The 17,016-nt window shown below is 42.7% G+C and overlaps 2 protein-coding genes across 2 annotated transcripts; one reads left to right on the top strand and one right to left on the bottom strand.

Moving 5' to 3' along the window:
• Positions 1–4,307: 4,307 nt before the first annotated feature.
• On the bottom strand, positions 4,308–4,703 carry LOC110695516 (uncharacterized mitochondrial protein AtMg00810-like). The gene has a single exon (XM_021872744.1). The coding sequence runs from the start codon at positions 4,701–4,703 to the stop codon at positions 4,308–4,310; it is 396 nt and encodes a 131-aa protein (XP_021728436.1).
• Positions 4,704–9,437: 4,734 nt separating this feature from the next.
• LOC110695659 (tropomyosin-2-like) lies at positions 9,438–11,830 on the top strand (the record flags this gene model as incomplete). The annotated part of the gene is made up of 3 exons (XM_021872882.1): positions 9,438–9,641; positions 11,357–11,410; positions 11,510–11,830. Coding segments are annotated over exons 1-3 (579 nt in total), but the record flags the coding sequence as incomplete, so codon positions are not given.
• Positions 11,831–17,016: the final 5,186 nt, after the last annotated feature.

Below are 17,016 nucleotides of genomic sequence, written 5' to 3'. Positions count from 1 at the left end.
TATAACTATATACGATGTTCATTCCACTTTAATCCATGTGTACAATGCGCATGGTACACCTGGGTGTATAAACCACTAATTGAACTTTAAACCGAAATTTAGGCCCAATATCTTAAACAACCCAAACCCCCAAACCCCCTTCATATAAAGTGGATCAGTTCATTTTTATATTTTGGCATTTTCACAATCCCTTTGGTTCTGGGAAAACTTTTGTATACACCCGCTTTTTAGTGATTTACTGTACATCGGGTACACTTTTGTCAGATATAGTGTCACTTTTGTCAAATTTAGTGTCACTTTTGTCAAATTTATCAATAAAGCATAAATAACTCTTATATATGTCACGGTAACTTTTGTGCGTTTTATTGTAACTTTTGCACATTTTATTGTCACTTTATAACGGATGTTCAGTAATTTACTGAACATCCGTTTTATTTAAAATTTTGTGTTGGTTCTGCGGGTCTAGTACCTTTAAATTTGCAAATTTGTGTAGTAACAAAAGACAAAAAAAACACACGAAAACACCTCTAAAAAAATATACAATACTTAACTTTTTTTATTTTCCTACATTAATGTTAAATAAATTTGCTAATATAATTCAACAAATTGTAAAATTGAAACTATATTTTACTATATAATTATCTTTTTGACTTAAATAATTTTTTTTTAAATTTTTTTTGGTTGAAAATCAAAATTATCTGCTCCTACCGAAGAGGATAAAGATTTTAAGTAATTTATTATTTAAGTTCGCAAGTTGTTTGAATTGTACAATTAGTCAAATGTTCAACATCAGAACACCAAAAAAAAGAAGAAATTCGATGATGTATCTAAGAAAAAACCAATTGTTAAAAACTTCTGAACCCCAATTACAAACCACTGAACACCCTACGAAAACCTTTGAACCCCCTACAAAACTTTTGAACCCCAACCACAAACCACTGAACACCTTTCAAAAACTTCTGAACCCCTACAAAAATCTCTGAACCCAAACCATAAACTACTAAACACCCTACAAAAACCTCTCAACCCCCTCAAAAACTTCTGAACCACAACCACAAACCACTGAACACCCTACAAAAACCTCTGAACCCCCTAAAAAAACCTTTTGAACCCCAACCATAAAACACTGAACACCCTTCAAAAACCTCTGAACCCCCTATAAAAACTTCTGAACTCCAATCACAAACCATTGAACACCCTTCAAAAACCTCTGAACCCCTAAAAATTTCTGAACCCCAACCACAAACCACTGAACACCCTACAAAAATCTCTGAAATCCCTATAAAACTTCTGAACACCAACCACAAACCACTAAACACCCTTCAAAAACTTTTGATATGAACCCTTACAAAACCTTTGAACTCCAATCATAAACCACTGAACACCCTTCAAAAACCTCTGAACCCCCTACAAAAACTTCTAAACTACGATCACAAACCACTGAACACCCTTCAAAAACCTCTGAACCCCCAAAAACTTCTGAACCCCAACCACAAACCACTGAACACCGTACAAAAATATCTGAACCCCCTACAAAACTTCTGAACACCAACCACAAACCACTGAACACCCTTTAAAAACTTCTGAACCCTTATAAAAACCTTTAAACCCCAATCATAAACCACTTAACACCCTACAAAAACCTAAACTTATGAACCCCAACCACAAACCACTGAACACCCTAGATGAACCTCTGAACCCCCTACAAAAACTTCCGAACCCCATCCACAAACCACTGAAAACTTGAAAACACTGCTCAGAATGCCAAATGTTCAGATTAATAAATTATAAAGTAGAGAATGCCAAATTTTTAATAAAATTAAAAATATATAGATTTAAAACAAAAATAAGTTCATAAGTAATTTATCGCATATTCAGAATTATAATAAAGATGTTCGAAATTCCAAAAATACATGTTATGTGTTTACAGAAAACGTATCATACGTTCACATTTTTAACTTAAAATGTTCAAAATACTAAAATATAATCAAATTCAGAATTGTTCATAAAAAAATGTACAATTATCACTAAAAAAATCAGAAGAATATAAAAGCTACATATTTCGAAACTCAAACCTAGCCATGGTGATTTAGGTAATGAAATCTCATGAAAAATAATCTCACCATCGTCTTAACCACCTTCTATTTGAGGACGACGCCATTTTTATCTTCACTACTTCATTGTAAAACTCCATTAACAAAGCTTCAAATCGAAGGTTGAAGAAAACAAAATTTGAATTTAATCTATTGTAATGAAGAAATTCACTCTATGGTGATTAAAAATATGAAAGAATTCAATTAAAAGGATGATGAACAAATTCAAGAGAAAGAAAAATAAAATAGAGAGAAAAATAGAGAAGAGAGAAAATAAAAGAGAGAAAAATCAGAAATCAGGAAATTAGAGGAGGAAAGAGAATAGAGATAATATTTTAATTGGTGGTTCACATATAACTATATGCACCATGGTGCATATTATAATTTGCCGACTTAGTATTATGTGCACCATGGTGCACCTAGAAATAGGTGCACCACGACTATACTTTTGAACATTTAGTAAAAAGAATATGAACACGTCACAAAAATTGAACATAAACATGCAATTTTTATGTTCATATTTTATCAAGAAATGTTCATTTTGTATACATTAAATGTTCAGTTTATATTACAAAACTATTGAATTATTACGAGTTAGTTCAAAATTTGTTTGACTCGTAATAATTCAAAATTTGCGATTGTTCAGATTTTTTTTACTAAATGTTCAAAAAAATTTATTGTTCATATTTTTTTACTAAAAGTTCAAAATTATAGGCGTGGTGCATTGCGATTGTTCAGTTTTTTTTACTAAATGTTCAAAATTGTGATGTTCAGATTTTTTTAACTAAATGTTCAAAATTATTGATTGTTCATATTTCTTTTACTAAATGTTCAAAAGTATAGGCATGATGCATTGCAATTGTTCAGATTTTTTAACTAAATGTTCAAAATTTGCGATGTTCAGATGTTTTTACTACATGTTCAAAATTTGCAATTGTTCAGATTTTTTTAATAGTAATATGGTACAGTGAGATTCGAATCTCAAACATATTTATATGGTTTGGTTTTGATTTGGACTGTAAACCACACTGTAAATTGAGCTTTCACCCTGGTGGCGCAAAAGGCTAAGATTAACAAAATATGGGTTAGGCTAGCACCCTGAGTGACAACTCAAACCTCTTTTTAAGGGCCCACCTTTGTGATTTTTTTTTTAATTTTAAATTTTTTTCAATAGATAAATATGAAAAGTATTCAGTAATATCATCTCCTATTTATTCTTTCTAATCAATAACATAATACTAAAACAAACCCTAGAAATGACACGTGTCACTTACTGGTGTTGTTTTTCCCTCCAAAATCACTTTTTTTTTTATCAAATCTTCTTCAAATATATTTACCATATTATTAAAATATATAAACCTTCCTATTTGATCACTATTTTTTTGTCAAACACTAAAATGATTATTGCATATACTGCTAATATAATTATTCATATTATATCTTCATATACACTCAAATCAATAATCTATCAATAATAATAATAATAATAATAATAATAATAATAATAATAATAATAATAATAATAATAATTATATACTAAAGGTGAATTAAAATGACACATAATACATGTCATCACCTCATTAAAAAATTTCACGCCTAAATTCCTTTCCATTTTTGATTATTTTTGTTTGTTTTAATTTGTTTTATATAATAACCTATAATCTTTTCTGTTAGATTTCGGGAAAACTCCTCAATCTGGAGTGTGTACCATTGATCAAATATATAAAGTTTACAACCCTAGGCCTAATCACGTTAGGAATCCTAGATACGATAAACATACAAGATATACAATAAATATATCCTAATCTGCGACAAATATTATCCTAAATATAATATCTATCACACCCCCGCAGTCATAGCGGGAGGAGGTCGTACGCTAAGACTGGATCGAAATTCCAGAAATAATTCTCGCGGTAGGCCTTTAGTGATAATGTCTGCGAACTGATATCTAGTAGGAACATGGAGAACCCGAACCTGTCCCAATGCAACCTTTTCTCGAACAAAATGAATATCCATCTCCACATGTTTGGTGCGTTGGTGTTATACAGGGTTGCCAGAAAGGTAGATAGCACTGACATTATCACAATAAACAATAGTAGCCTGCCGTAGAGGACAATGTAGCTCTAGCAAAAGATTACGGAGCCAACACGCCTCAGAAACAACATTTGCGACGCCTCGATATTCTGCTTCTGCACTCGACTTAGATAATGTATGTTAACGCTTAGATGACCAAGATACAAGGTTGTCCCCAAGAAAGCAACAGTATCCTGATGTGGAACGTCGGGTATCGGGACAACCTCCCCAGTCAGCATCAGTGTAAGTAATAAGCCGATGTGAAACAATAGGATATAAATGTAAACCGTGATCAATGGTACCCTGAACATAACGCAAAATGCGTTTCAATTCCTCATAATGAGGTTCCTGGGGATCATGCATAATTAGACACACCTGTTGTACCGCGTAGGAAATATCTGGCCTGGTGAAAGTGAGGTACTGAAGAGCACCTGCTAAACTGCGATACAAAGTAGGATCCCGAAAAGGTGGCCCTACATCTGCACTAAGTTTGGACTTAGTGTCAACTGGAGTGGTAGCAGGTTTACAAGAGGCCATCCCTGCACGCTATAAAATCTCCTGTGCATACTTTTCCTGAGAGAGTAGCATATAAGAAGGTTTTCGGGTTACTGCAATACCCAAAAAAAAAGCTAAGAGGCCCCAAGTCAGACATGGGAAACTTAGTTTGCAACTGAGAGATGATCCTTGTGCGCAACCTGTCAGATGAAGTAGCTAAAATAATATCATCAACATATAAGAGCAAATATGCCATATCATCTCCCTGTCGGAAAGTAAAGAGAGAGTTGTCACTTTTAGCAATGACAAAACCCAATTTAATAAGAAAATTTGCAAAGCGTTGGTACCAAGCTCTGGGAGCTTGTTTCAAACCATAGAGGGCCTTGCGGAGCCGACAAACATGAGAGGGAGCCCTCTGATCAACAAAACCCGGAGGTTGATGCATATAAACTGTTTCCTGCAAATCACCATGTAAAAAGGCATTTTTGACATCCAGTTGATGTATCGACCATTTCTTGGCCATAGCTAAGCTCAAAACAGTTCTAATAGTGGCCGGTTTAACTACCGGACTGAAAGTTTCATCACAGTCTACACCAACTTCCTACGACCTACCATCACAAACAAGACGAGCTTTGTGCCTTTCAAGATCACCATTAGACTTGAATTTATGTTAAAACAGCCACATACAATTAACAACATTCACCCCCGTTGGCCTAGGCACTAATTCCCATGTCCCTGTTTTAATTAAAGCACTATATTCATCATTCATTGTCGCATTCTAATTATGGTAATTTAAAGCATGTTTATAAGACTTAGGAAGAGGTGATTTATGATGAGGTGGACCCGAAGTGACCAAAGCAGACTGACTATATTTTGGGTTGGGCTTGAAAATGCCTCTCTGACTTCGGGTTACAGGGGGAGAAGAAAGAGGGGGACGTGTGGGCTGTATGGGAGGTGCACCCCTTAAAGGGGGTGGGGTGTAAGGGAGAGTGGGCTGTTGGTTTTGGGATGTGGCAGGCCGAATTGGGGAGTGTCCATGTGGGCTGGTAGGCGAAATAGGCATGTCAGGTTGGGAGTGTTGTGGGCTGGAAGTGTTTGCTGATTTGGTGAGAGTTGCGGGCTGACAGGAGGGGTGTTAGTTGGGGTAGGCAGAGGGCTCCGCAGGTGGGCTGCGGTGTGTGGGTCTGGGCCGCGGCCTGCCTGCGGAGTGGGCTGGTTTGTGACTCCTTGGCGCAAATAAAAATGTGTGAGTAGTGGGGATTGATCATTGAAACCCAAAAAATTGTAATCCTTCAATTGATGATTTTCTATATTCCTATAGGGGAAGTATATATATATATATATATATATATATATATATATATATATATATATATATATATATATATATATATATATATATATATATATATATATATATATATATATATATATATATATATATATATATATATATATATATATATATATATGTTGTCATTTTAATATAAATGTTGTTATAGATGGCAACATAGATATTAATGTTACATTTTTCAAACAATAGTTTTGTTATTGTTATCTTTTCATGCAACAATTATTATATTTGTTGTCTTAGACAAGAAAAAGGTAACACTTTAAGTGACTGTTGCCTTATATAGTCTAGAGCAACACTTTTTTTCTGTTACTTTAGTTCAAGGTAACAGATAAGTATTGTTGCGTTAGATTATTAAGAGTAACATTTATGTAAGTGTTACAATCTTAAGTGTTGCCTATATATATATGAGCAAGTTTGGTAGAGTTGGTGGGGAACTCACCTTGTGACTCTGAGGTCACAAGTTCGAGCCCTACCAACTACTAAATGCTTGGGAGTGACAACATTTTTGAATTATCTTCTTAGATGGCAACATTTTTCATTTGTTGTCTTTGTTAAAGTGTTGCCTTATGTATCATTTTACCTAAGCTTTCAAAATTGTTGCCTTTGAATAAAAATGTGTTGCCTTATGAATAGACAACGGGGGCATAAATTACGCCTCATAAGTGTTGTCTTAGCTACAAGGCAACACTTTTTTTATATTAGGCAATGGTTTTGCATTATTGTTACCTTTGCTTTATTTTGTTGTAGTGACATGACGGGATATGATGGCCTTTTTGGTGGTAAGGTCGAGACACTTATACCCACGATGGTTAGAGGGGTACCCCAAGAAGACACACGGTGTGGAGCGGGGAGCAAGTTTGTGAGGAGCAATGGCCGATAAATTTGGGAAACAAAGACAACCGAAAACCTGAAGATGAGCATATGACGGGTTTCTATGAAACAAAGCTTGAGCCGGGGTTATGTTTTTGAGAGACTTTGTTGGTAAGATGTTTAATAAATATGTGGCGGTCTCAAGGGCATGTGACCAATAAGAAGGAGGCAATGAGGCATGAAAAAGGAGAGTGTGTTTGACATTATTGGTGCGGATCATTCGTTCCATTTTCCCATTTTGAGAAGATGTGTGTGGGCAAGAAAATCTAAAGACCATTCCATTGTCTTCATAAAATTTTTTATACGGATCATTGTCAAATTCACAACCGTGATCACTTTGAAACGATTTTATAGGTCGTTCAAATTGAGTTTGAATGTATTGTCTAAAAATAAGAAAGCTTTGGAAGACTTGAGATTTAGAAGCTAAGGAAATAGTCCACACATAATGGGTGAAATCATCAAGAAGAACCAAATAATACTTATGCCCATTAATACTACGAATAGGAGAGGTCCATAAGTCGGCATGAATAATATCAAACGCACTATAAGTAAAATTATTAGAATCATAAAACGGTAGTCTAACATGTTTCCCAATTTGACAAGAATTGCAAAAATTGGAGTTATGCTCCTTATTACAATCAATTAAATTATGGGTATTTTCATTTTTACCACCTTCAAATAATGACTTTGTCGAATTTACCACCTCCAAAAAAAAAACATTTACTTTACCACCTCATAAAAAAATTAAACATCAGTTTTACCACCTCATCTGAGCTCAGGTGACGGAAACGCTTGTGGGGCCCAGTTAACTGTCACTTCCCTCCAATTTAATTCTTTTAAAATCTATTTCCCTCTGTCTCCTCCTTTTCTCACCTTCCACCTTCCATAATCAATGTCTCACCAAATTTCTCACTTCCTCATCAATTTTCGTCTCTCTTTCCTTTGATTTTTCTTGATTCTCACTGTAACTGCTTCTCTCTCCTTTGAATTTTCTCTTTCTCTCTGTAAAAACTGAAACCCTAGATCAATTTGGGTGGTTGAAATCGAGCTGGAACCACAAAATTGCAACACATCAGCTTCTCTTGTCATCTTCCACAGGGTGAGGGGACCAAAAGCTTGGTAATTTGCTGACAGAAATCGAGATTCCTGACTACAAGAGGTACTTTAAACCCTTTATTAGTACATTTCGTTGGATTTATGGTTGTCAATTGGGGTAAAGTATGCCTTTTTGGGGAATCTGTGAATTAAAGTATTATAAACCCTAATTATGCGAATCTTTGACTGAATTAGAGTGTGCATTTGTTAAATAATTAGTTAATTAGATGTACTTGGTTACTGTTAATTTAGTGCATAGTCAATGTGAATTGCTTTTACTTGCTGTAATTGGTGAATTGGTTTTTGTTGTTTACTGTAATTACTGAAATTGGTTATTGTTGTGTGTGCTTTTGTTGGTGTTGTTACAGAATGTGTTTCGGGGTTTTTTGATGTGTCCTGCGGGAGAGTTACAATTCCAAGAATGCCCTTCGACGCCTGTGCCTGCAAAATCACGAAGACTCCTGGGGGTAGGAGCTCCGCCTCCGACGATCAAGTTAGTAAAGATACGGGAGGTAGAATGCACGTAATGTGGAAGTTACTTCTCGCGTAATGGGAGAATTCTGCAATTAATATTGCTCGGGGTAAGTGTTTTTCTTTTTGAGGAGTATTCAATGTGAACAACAAATGTTCCAACCCCCATTAATGAGGGTCCTTCCACTATTTATAGTGGGGAAGGGATGGTTCCCCTTTTAGGGTTTAGAGGACACGTGTCAGCAGAGGATTGGAGCCCTGCTGACCAACGGCTGGATGCCACGTGTCACTAGGCCATTGGGCCACGTGTTTAGGGTATTTTTACCCCAAACATTTGCCCCTCACTGGTGCTGACGTGGCAGGGTGCCACGTGGCGCCGGTGAAAGGTTTTTTTTTTTTTTTTTTTTTTTTTTTTTACTCTTCAGATTCCTTTTGAAGGATGGAAAAGCAGAAGGCGAAGAGTCACGACTTTTCACCTTCTGGGACAAATTCTATAAATAGGAGAAGATGTCCCCCGAGCTCTCATTTACAAACTTTGCCAAATTTCTGAAGATTTGAGAGCAGCCGGCAATTTGAGAGTTGAGAGCATTCGGTGTTGAGATTCGTTGAGAGCAACCGGTCTACAGACCGTCTGGGTCGTTGCAATCTAGCCAAAGGTTTTCGAGAGGGTAATCAGAGAAACCCAGCCAGATTTTGAACCGCCTGCGTCTTCGCAAGCATCCCAGAGAATATCCAGATTTTCTTCTAGGTACCGTCTCTATTCTTTCTAGCTTTTTCATGTATTTCCGTTTGAGTCTTTTACTCGCATTTTTGTTCATTGGTCCCATAAGTAGATGGACCCCTTATACCCATACCCGGAACCTAGCTGTGAACTCAGCCGGTTTATTAGTACGGCTGAGTCTAGAACTGGGTCTGCCGCCTCTGTTCTTTGGGACAACCCTTTTTCAACACCCATATCGACCGACTTTGTGTCTGTGCAGGACACAATGGCCAGAATCCGGTCTACTGCCAGAGATCCCAACTACAGAAGTGGGAGCTTAGATGAGCAGCCGCCTGAGGTCCCAGCTTCAGGCGGTGAAGTAGAGCATGGAGAGGTAGAGCAGAGAGGCTCACCCGGGGGCGCTCCTAGCACCCCGGGTGATAGCATTTTAATTGAAGAGAGTGCTCCCCTCCAGGAGACCAGAGAGCAGGTAGGCTCTGATAAGGAGGTCTCCAACTCCCCAGCCGGCTCTGATGCCGGTCACGTTCAAAGTAGCAGTAGCAGCTACTTAACCGAATCTGAGGATAGCGAGGAGGCGGAGAGGCCTTCTTGGGATAATAGGAACGATCCTCTCATGATCGCCGTCTCCTCCAAGGACCGCGAGCTCATGCGGGCTGTGCTGCCAGATTTTATCAAACGGCGGCCGCTGGGTGGTGACTATACAATAAAAGTCCCGGCTGCTCTGGGAACAATATGGTGGGAGGATGGACAACCGAACGCGAACGCTTGGTTCGGGAGCTACGAGGCGGCCTTCGTGGCCGGAGTCCGCTTCCCTCTCCACGACACAATAAAAACCATACTTAGGGGGTATGGCCTAGGTCTCTGGCAATTAACCCCCAACTCATGGGTAAATATTTTAGGGTATATCGCCGCCTGCGAGATGCAGGGCCTCAACCCCGGCTGGGAGGCGTTTGCCCACATGCATTACTTGAGTAGGAGCCCAGGCGGCTGGAGAGCCTGGTATACCTTGACCACCCAGCCCAAATACCTTATGACCTTGGACAAGCCATCCAAATGGTCGGACTGGAAGCACCGGTTCTACTTGGTTAAGGCCCCAACTACGGCAGAGAACAGAGAATTCCGGATCTACAACCGGAAACCAGAACTCTTGGGGACCAAGTGCTGCCTGCCCCCTGTCCCGGAGGATGATAGAGAGACCATCCTTGACTCCGGGTTTTTTGAGTTAGTTCCTGACACCCTCTCATCCGGAGAGATAGTAAGGGTACCTAGAAACTGGGTGCCCAAACATGAATTTTTTAGGGACGAATGCTTCTTGTCCGCTTGTGGCCTAAGCAGCATGTTTAAAAAACGTATGTATTCGGAACTCAGCCGGTTTCTTTCGTACCGGATGCTTTTATTTCCTTATTTATTATTCTAACCGTGTGCCTTCCTCTGCAGAAGAAGCCAAGAAAATGCTGCCCACCGAGAAGACACCGGCTAGGTCGGCTGCCGACATTCGGAAAGCCAATCTCGAGAAAAAACTTGCTGCCCAGGCGGCGAAGAAGGTATAACCGTCTGATCCTTCTCGTTTATTTCAATCCTTTTATCCCAACTTATATTTTTCTCGTTTACAGGACGGGAAGCAGATGCCCCGGTCCCTTCAAAAACAGGTCAGGCCTCCGCCGACCCAACAAGAGTCTGCATCCAAGGTGCAGAAGACAGCCGACCGGCAAACTACCGGCGGCAAATCAATAAGGGTCCCAGACGGGCCTGGATCTGCGGATGTGCTTTCTGCCATCCCATTGAGGACCGCAACCGGTCCCTCTGAAGGCCGTTCGGGCCGCCAAGGTAACTTCGACCTTACACTGCTTGATCTGCCCATGCGGGTCAAGTCTTATTCACAGTCTCGATCGCAGCCAGGGGATTCTCCAATCAGCCGGCAATCTATAGGCAGAGCATATGCGAGTTTCTCACCGTCTGTTTCTGGTGCAGATAATTCTCCCCGCTGGCCGGACGGGGCACAATATGCTCGGGCCATGCTGAAAGCCGTCCCTAGGGACGAGAAGGAGGCGATCCCTGGGATCAACTCCTTTAATGCCGACCGGGTGCTGGTCGACCTGGCCGACGTATGCTCCAACAACCATGCGATAATTTTCTTGACGTGCATTTTTAAATATGCAGTATTAACCGGCTGTATCTTTGCAGGCTATGCTGCGCGTAGAGGGGCTCAAACGAGCTTATACCCGCAAGTCTGAGGAGGTAAGGAGAAGCAAACGGGCTGTTGATGACGCCCATATTGTTGCTGACTACTCTTTGTACATGCATGGCTTAGAATCTAAATCTATACGCATGGAACAGGCGGAGAAGACCAAAGCCCTCCAACAGCAGATTGATCAGCTGAAAAACCAAGTTGACCAACTGCAGGCGTCCCTGGATGATGCCAATAAAAAGTTGGAGGAACAGACAGAGCCCCTCCAACGGCTGAGCAAGGCGGAGACTGAAAATGGCCGCCTTGCCAAAGAGAATGAGCACCTGCGCAAAGAGGCGGCTGCTGCCAATGAGAACTTCAAGGCCACCTTGGAGTCGGAGCAGGAGAGGCTCATTGAAGAGAATGAGCATGACTGTGCAAACCGGATGCAACGGGCGTTTTCCCTCATCCACCCGGAGGCGGACTTCACCGTTTGGGAACTCGCCTTCAAATATTCTGATCTTGCCATTCTGGCCGAGGAGGCGAATGAGCCGGGGCCCGGACCCTATGACGCTTGGGTTAGGGAGGAGATTGCGCGACGGCAGGCGGAGGCTGCTGAAGAGGAAGAAGTCGTTCCTGAAGCCGACGCAGCCGCTCACCCTGATCCAACCCAGAACCAACCGGAATAGGACCGGCTCACTGTTCGCCTGGAGTAGCAACTACTTCCCGGCCTGCGTGCCTAGCATTATCTTGTAATAGCGCCGGATGAGATGGGCTAAGCTGTAATAATTTTTATTTTGAATATAAACATTTTCACCGGCTGAGCCGGCTTTTGAATGCTTTTTATGTTTCTGCACTTCAATATTAGAATTCTTGTTATTTTTTATACATATTTCTGCGAGGATAACCAAAAGAACCCCGCCGGTAACACTACCGCTTGGGTCTGCGCAAACAGCAAAGAAATTTGCAAAGGTTGCCAAGAAGACCCCACCGGTAACACCGCCGTCTAGGTCTTCGCAAACTAGGCGAAGAAATTTGCAAGGGTTGCTAAGAAGACCCCACCGGTAACACTGCCGTCTGGGTCTTCGCAAACTAGGCGAAGAAATTTGCAAGGGTTGCCAAGAAGACCCCACCGGTAACACTGCTGTCTGGGTCTTCGCAAACAAGGCGAAGAAATTTGCAAGGGTTGCCAAGAAGACCCCACCGGTAACACTGCCGTCTGGGTCTTCGCAAACTAGGCGAAGAAATTTGCAAGGGTTGCCAAGAAGACCCCACCGGTAACACTGCCGTCTGGGTCTTCGCAAACTAGGCGAAGAAATTTGCAAGGGTTGCCAAGAAGACCCCACCGGTAACACTGCCGTCTGGGTCTTCGCAAACTAGGCGAAGAAATTTGCAAGGGTTGCCAAGAAGACCCCACCGGTAACACTGCCGTCTGGGTCTTCGCAAACTAGGCGAAGAAATTTCGACCCAAAACCAAACCGGATGGCGTCTGGGTAATTGCCCCTGGATAGCGGTCTGGGTCTTTGCAAGCCAGGCGACTATCCATATGATATAGCTCGAATATACACTAAGTGCCAACATTAGATTCGGGAGCCAGTCGGTTTATACTGAATTACCGGTCGGGACTTCGCAAAAGAATCACGCCAGATTAGGATGTCCGTTCACCGGTTGGGCTTATGCAAGCATACCCCTGAATGAATTATGGCCTAGACCAAATGTTTCGGCCTGCTCTTAGAGAGTCAGGCGGCGGTACTGAGTACCGGCTGTCCTTCCAAAAAGTGAGCCGGCTGCAAGTTTGGGGTTGCTAGCCTGCCCTTTTTTGGTGCGAAGGATCGTCAGGCGGATTTGTCCGCCTGTGTGATCGCTTAGAACAATTTACCACCCAAATGGGAGATGTTCTCTTCGATGAATTCACCCGTATGGGTGTCACCGGATGAAAAAATTAGTTACTGGTGCCGCTTGTGGTAGGCACAAGACATGGCGGCTGTATACAAAATTGAATGTAATTCTCATTAGTCATTTGAAAATTTTCAAAAGATGTACAATACTTAGAAGTAGTATTTTTTGAGGTTATCTACATTCCAAGTTCTAGGCAACTTTCTTCCGTCTGGAGTTTCCAGGCGGTAAGTGCCGTCTCGTACTTCTTCAAAGATCCGGTAGGGTCCCTCCCAATTTGGGGTTAATTTGCCTTGTTCATTGGCCCTACCGGTTGCCTCCATTTTGCGAAGCACAAAATCTCCTTCTTTCAAAGGTCTTTTACGAACCCGCTTGTTGTAGGCTCTAGTCATACGCAGACGGTAGATCTCATGACGCAAGGCAGCATTCCCCCTTCGCTCTGGAAGAGCGTCTAATGCCAACCGCATGGCTTCCCAGTTAGCCTCCTCATCATATAAGATAATGCGTAGAGTAGGCTCATAATGTTCAATGGGAAGAACTGCTTCAGTGCCGTATGTCATGAGAAATGGGGTCTCACCGGTTGCCCCCTTTTCGGTTGTCCGGATAGCCTAAAGGACATGAGGTAATTCCTCTGCCCATAGTCCACCGGCTCTTTCTACTTTCTTCTTTATCCCGTCTGAGATCAACTTGTTAAAAGCCTCAACTTGACCGTTTGCCTAAGGACGGCCAACGGATGCAAAACAATGGGAAATTCCTTGGTCTCCCAACCAGGTCTTCAGGACAGGCGTTTCGAACTGCGGTCCGTTGTCGAAAACCATGGACATTGGAACCCCGAACCGGGTGATGACGTTTCTCCAGATGAAAGAAATCACGTCTTTCATTTTAATCCCTTTTACCGCCTCTGCCTCAACCCATTTGGTGAAGTAGTCTACTGCTACAAGAATGTAGCGGCGGCCGCCTGACGCAGGCGTATAAGGTCCCAAAATGTCCATGCCCCATTTAGCAAACGGAACCGGACTATGGATTGCCGTGAGTTCTGTTGCCGGTTGATGTATCAACTTAGCGAATTTTTGGCACTTGTCGCATCTCTTTACTAGATCCATGGCATCCGCTTCAAGAGTGGGCCAGAAGTACCCTTGCCGTCTGGTTCTTCTGGCCAGGGACCTGCCGCCAATATGCGAGGCACAAAACCCCGCGTGCAGATCTTCCAAAACTTCTCTCCCCCTATCCGGGGTTACACATTTCAAAAACGGCTGCAGGTATCCCTTCCGGAGGAGTTCCCCTTGATGCATAACAAAACTTGAAGCACGCTTCTTGAGCGCTGATGCTTCTGAAGGGTCATCCGGCAAGGTACCATCCGTAAAAAAGGACCGGATGGGATCCATCCAGGTAGCAGTTCTGTCCAAGACTCCAATGGGATCATTCTGAATACTTCGTTTTTCAATGACTTCCCAAAAGACCGTCCTAGGAGCATCACCGGAGGCTGATGATGCCAACTTTGAGAGGGCATCCGCCTGATTGTTTTCAGACCGGGGCACCTGTCGCAGATGAAATTCATCGAAGGACCCAGCCTCCTCTTTGACCGCCTGCAAATATTTGATCATAGCCGGATGGGTGGCTTCGTAGTCACCAAGGTATTGGCTAACGATCAGCTGTGAATCTGAGCAGGCGTCGACCTTTCTTGCACCGGCTGCCTTACACATGCGCAATCCGGCTAGCAGGGCTTCATACTCTGCCTCATTGTTGGAGGCTTGGAACTTAAACCGTAGTGCATATTCAAACTTATCCCCTTCCGGGGAATGACAGATAACACCTGCACCACAGCCGTTCACCGTAGAGCTGCCGTCTACAAATAACTTCCAGACCTGATCAGGGTTTTCCGGGTGCACCGGCCTAGTCATCTCGACAATAAAGTCGGCAAACGCCTGACCTTTCACTGCCCGCCTGGGTTCAAAAGTTATCTCAAGGCCTTGTATTTCAACAGCCCACTTGATCATTCTACCGGATGACTCTATAGCAGTCATCGTACGCTTGAGCGGCTGATCTGTGTATACCACAACCGGATGTGCCAAAAAATAAGGCTTCAACCGCTTGACTGCTACGAATAAGGCCAACCCAAATTTTTCGATCATGGGGTACCGGAGCTCAGCATTTTTTAAGACATGGCTGATGAAGTACACTGGCAGCTGAAATGCCGTCTCTCTCAGCGAGGAGAACGGCACTAAGGGCGTGATCAGAGACGGCTAGGTACATGTACAGAACCTCCCGGGGTAGGGGGCTCACTAGCCTTGGCAAAGAATGCAAGTGCTGCTTAAGCCTCTGGAATGCCGCCTCTGCTTCTTCACCCCATTCAAACCTTGACCTCTTCCTGATTGCCTGAAAGAAATAGAGGCACTTGTCACCTGACCGGCTGAGGAACCTCCCCAATGCCGCCAGACAACCGGTCAACTTCTAGACTTCTTTTACAGTGCGGGGAGACTTCATGTCAATTACCGCCTGTATTTTTTCCGGATTAGCTTCGATGCCTCTTTGGTCAATCAAGAATCCGAGAAACTTCCCAGACTCAACACCAAATACGCATTTCTTTGGGTTAAGCATGACCCGGTGCCGCCTGAGTGTGGTGAAGGTTTCTCGCAGGTCTGCTAGGTGATCCGTCTGTAGCTTGGATTTGACTATCATATCATCGATATACGCCTCTACATTCCTGCCAATCTGGTTGATAAAAACGGTGTTTATCATGCGCTGGAATGTAGCCGGTGCATTCTTCAACCCAAACGGCATCACCGTATAGCAGAATAACCCCTGATCAGTGACAAAAGCCGTCTTCTCCTGATCTTTCTTCCAGAGAGGTATTTGATGAAGCCGGAATAAGCATCCATAAAGCTCATTAACGCATGGCCGGCTGTTGAGTCGACTAGGCTGTCAATCTTTGGAAGCGGGTAGCTATCTTTTGGGCATGCTTTGTTCAGATCTGTGTAATCCACACACATCCGCCAAGTACCGTTCGGCTTCTTTACTAGAACGACATTTGCCACCCAATCCGGGTAGTAGCATTGCCTAATGAATCCAGCATCCAACAGCCTTTTGACCTCAGCCGCTGCCGCTTGAGATCTTTCTCCACCATGATCCCTCTTTTTCTGCCTAACCGGCTGCTTTTTGGGATCTACGGCTAGCTTGTGGACAGCAAGATCCGGGCTGACGCCTGGCATCTCTTCCACTTCAAAGGCAAAGATGTCTTTGAATTCCTTCAGCAGCTGGAGCAAACCTTTTCCCAACCGTTCGAAGGCTACCGTCCCGACCTTGACTGTTCTTTCAGGACGGCTGTCATCTAGGATGACATCAAGGCAGTCACCAGCCGGCTGAGGTCGTTGGTCATCTGACCTTTCCCCGGCTAGTGATTGCTATTTCTCCTTTTTGACGGGTGCCAGTTGGTCCGCCTTTCTTTTCATACCGGCTGCCCTTGGAGCCGGGACTGCTGGGTCGCAGTTATCAATATCTATGGGCTCGCCCTGGCCGGCTGCACCCATAGTTGTCTTGACGTCAGAGAGATAGCACTCTCTTGCCGTCTTCTGGTCCCCGCTTAGGGCACCGACTGTACCATCATCCTTTTGAAATTTGACCAACATGAGGACGGGATGATGACAGCCTTAGATGCGTTGAGGTAGGACGGCCAAATATCATGTTGTAGGCGGACAGCTCCTCCACAACTAAAAACTTGACTATCATGTGGCGTCCTTGCCCCTTTTTCACCCAGCCGGATCGGAAGATCTATGCTTCCGAC

The sequence above is a fragment of the Chenopodium quinoa genome, unplaced genomic scaffold (genome assembly GCF_001683475.1).
Source record: "Chenopodium quinoa cultivar QQ74 unplaced genomic scaffold, ASM168347v1, whole genome shotgun sequence".
NCBI classification, from domain to species: Eukaryota; Viridiplantae; Streptophyta; class Magnoliopsida; order Caryophyllales; family Amaranthaceae; genus Chenopodium; species Chenopodium quinoa.
This window is presented reverse-complemented; position numbering and strand designations above follow the sequence as displayed.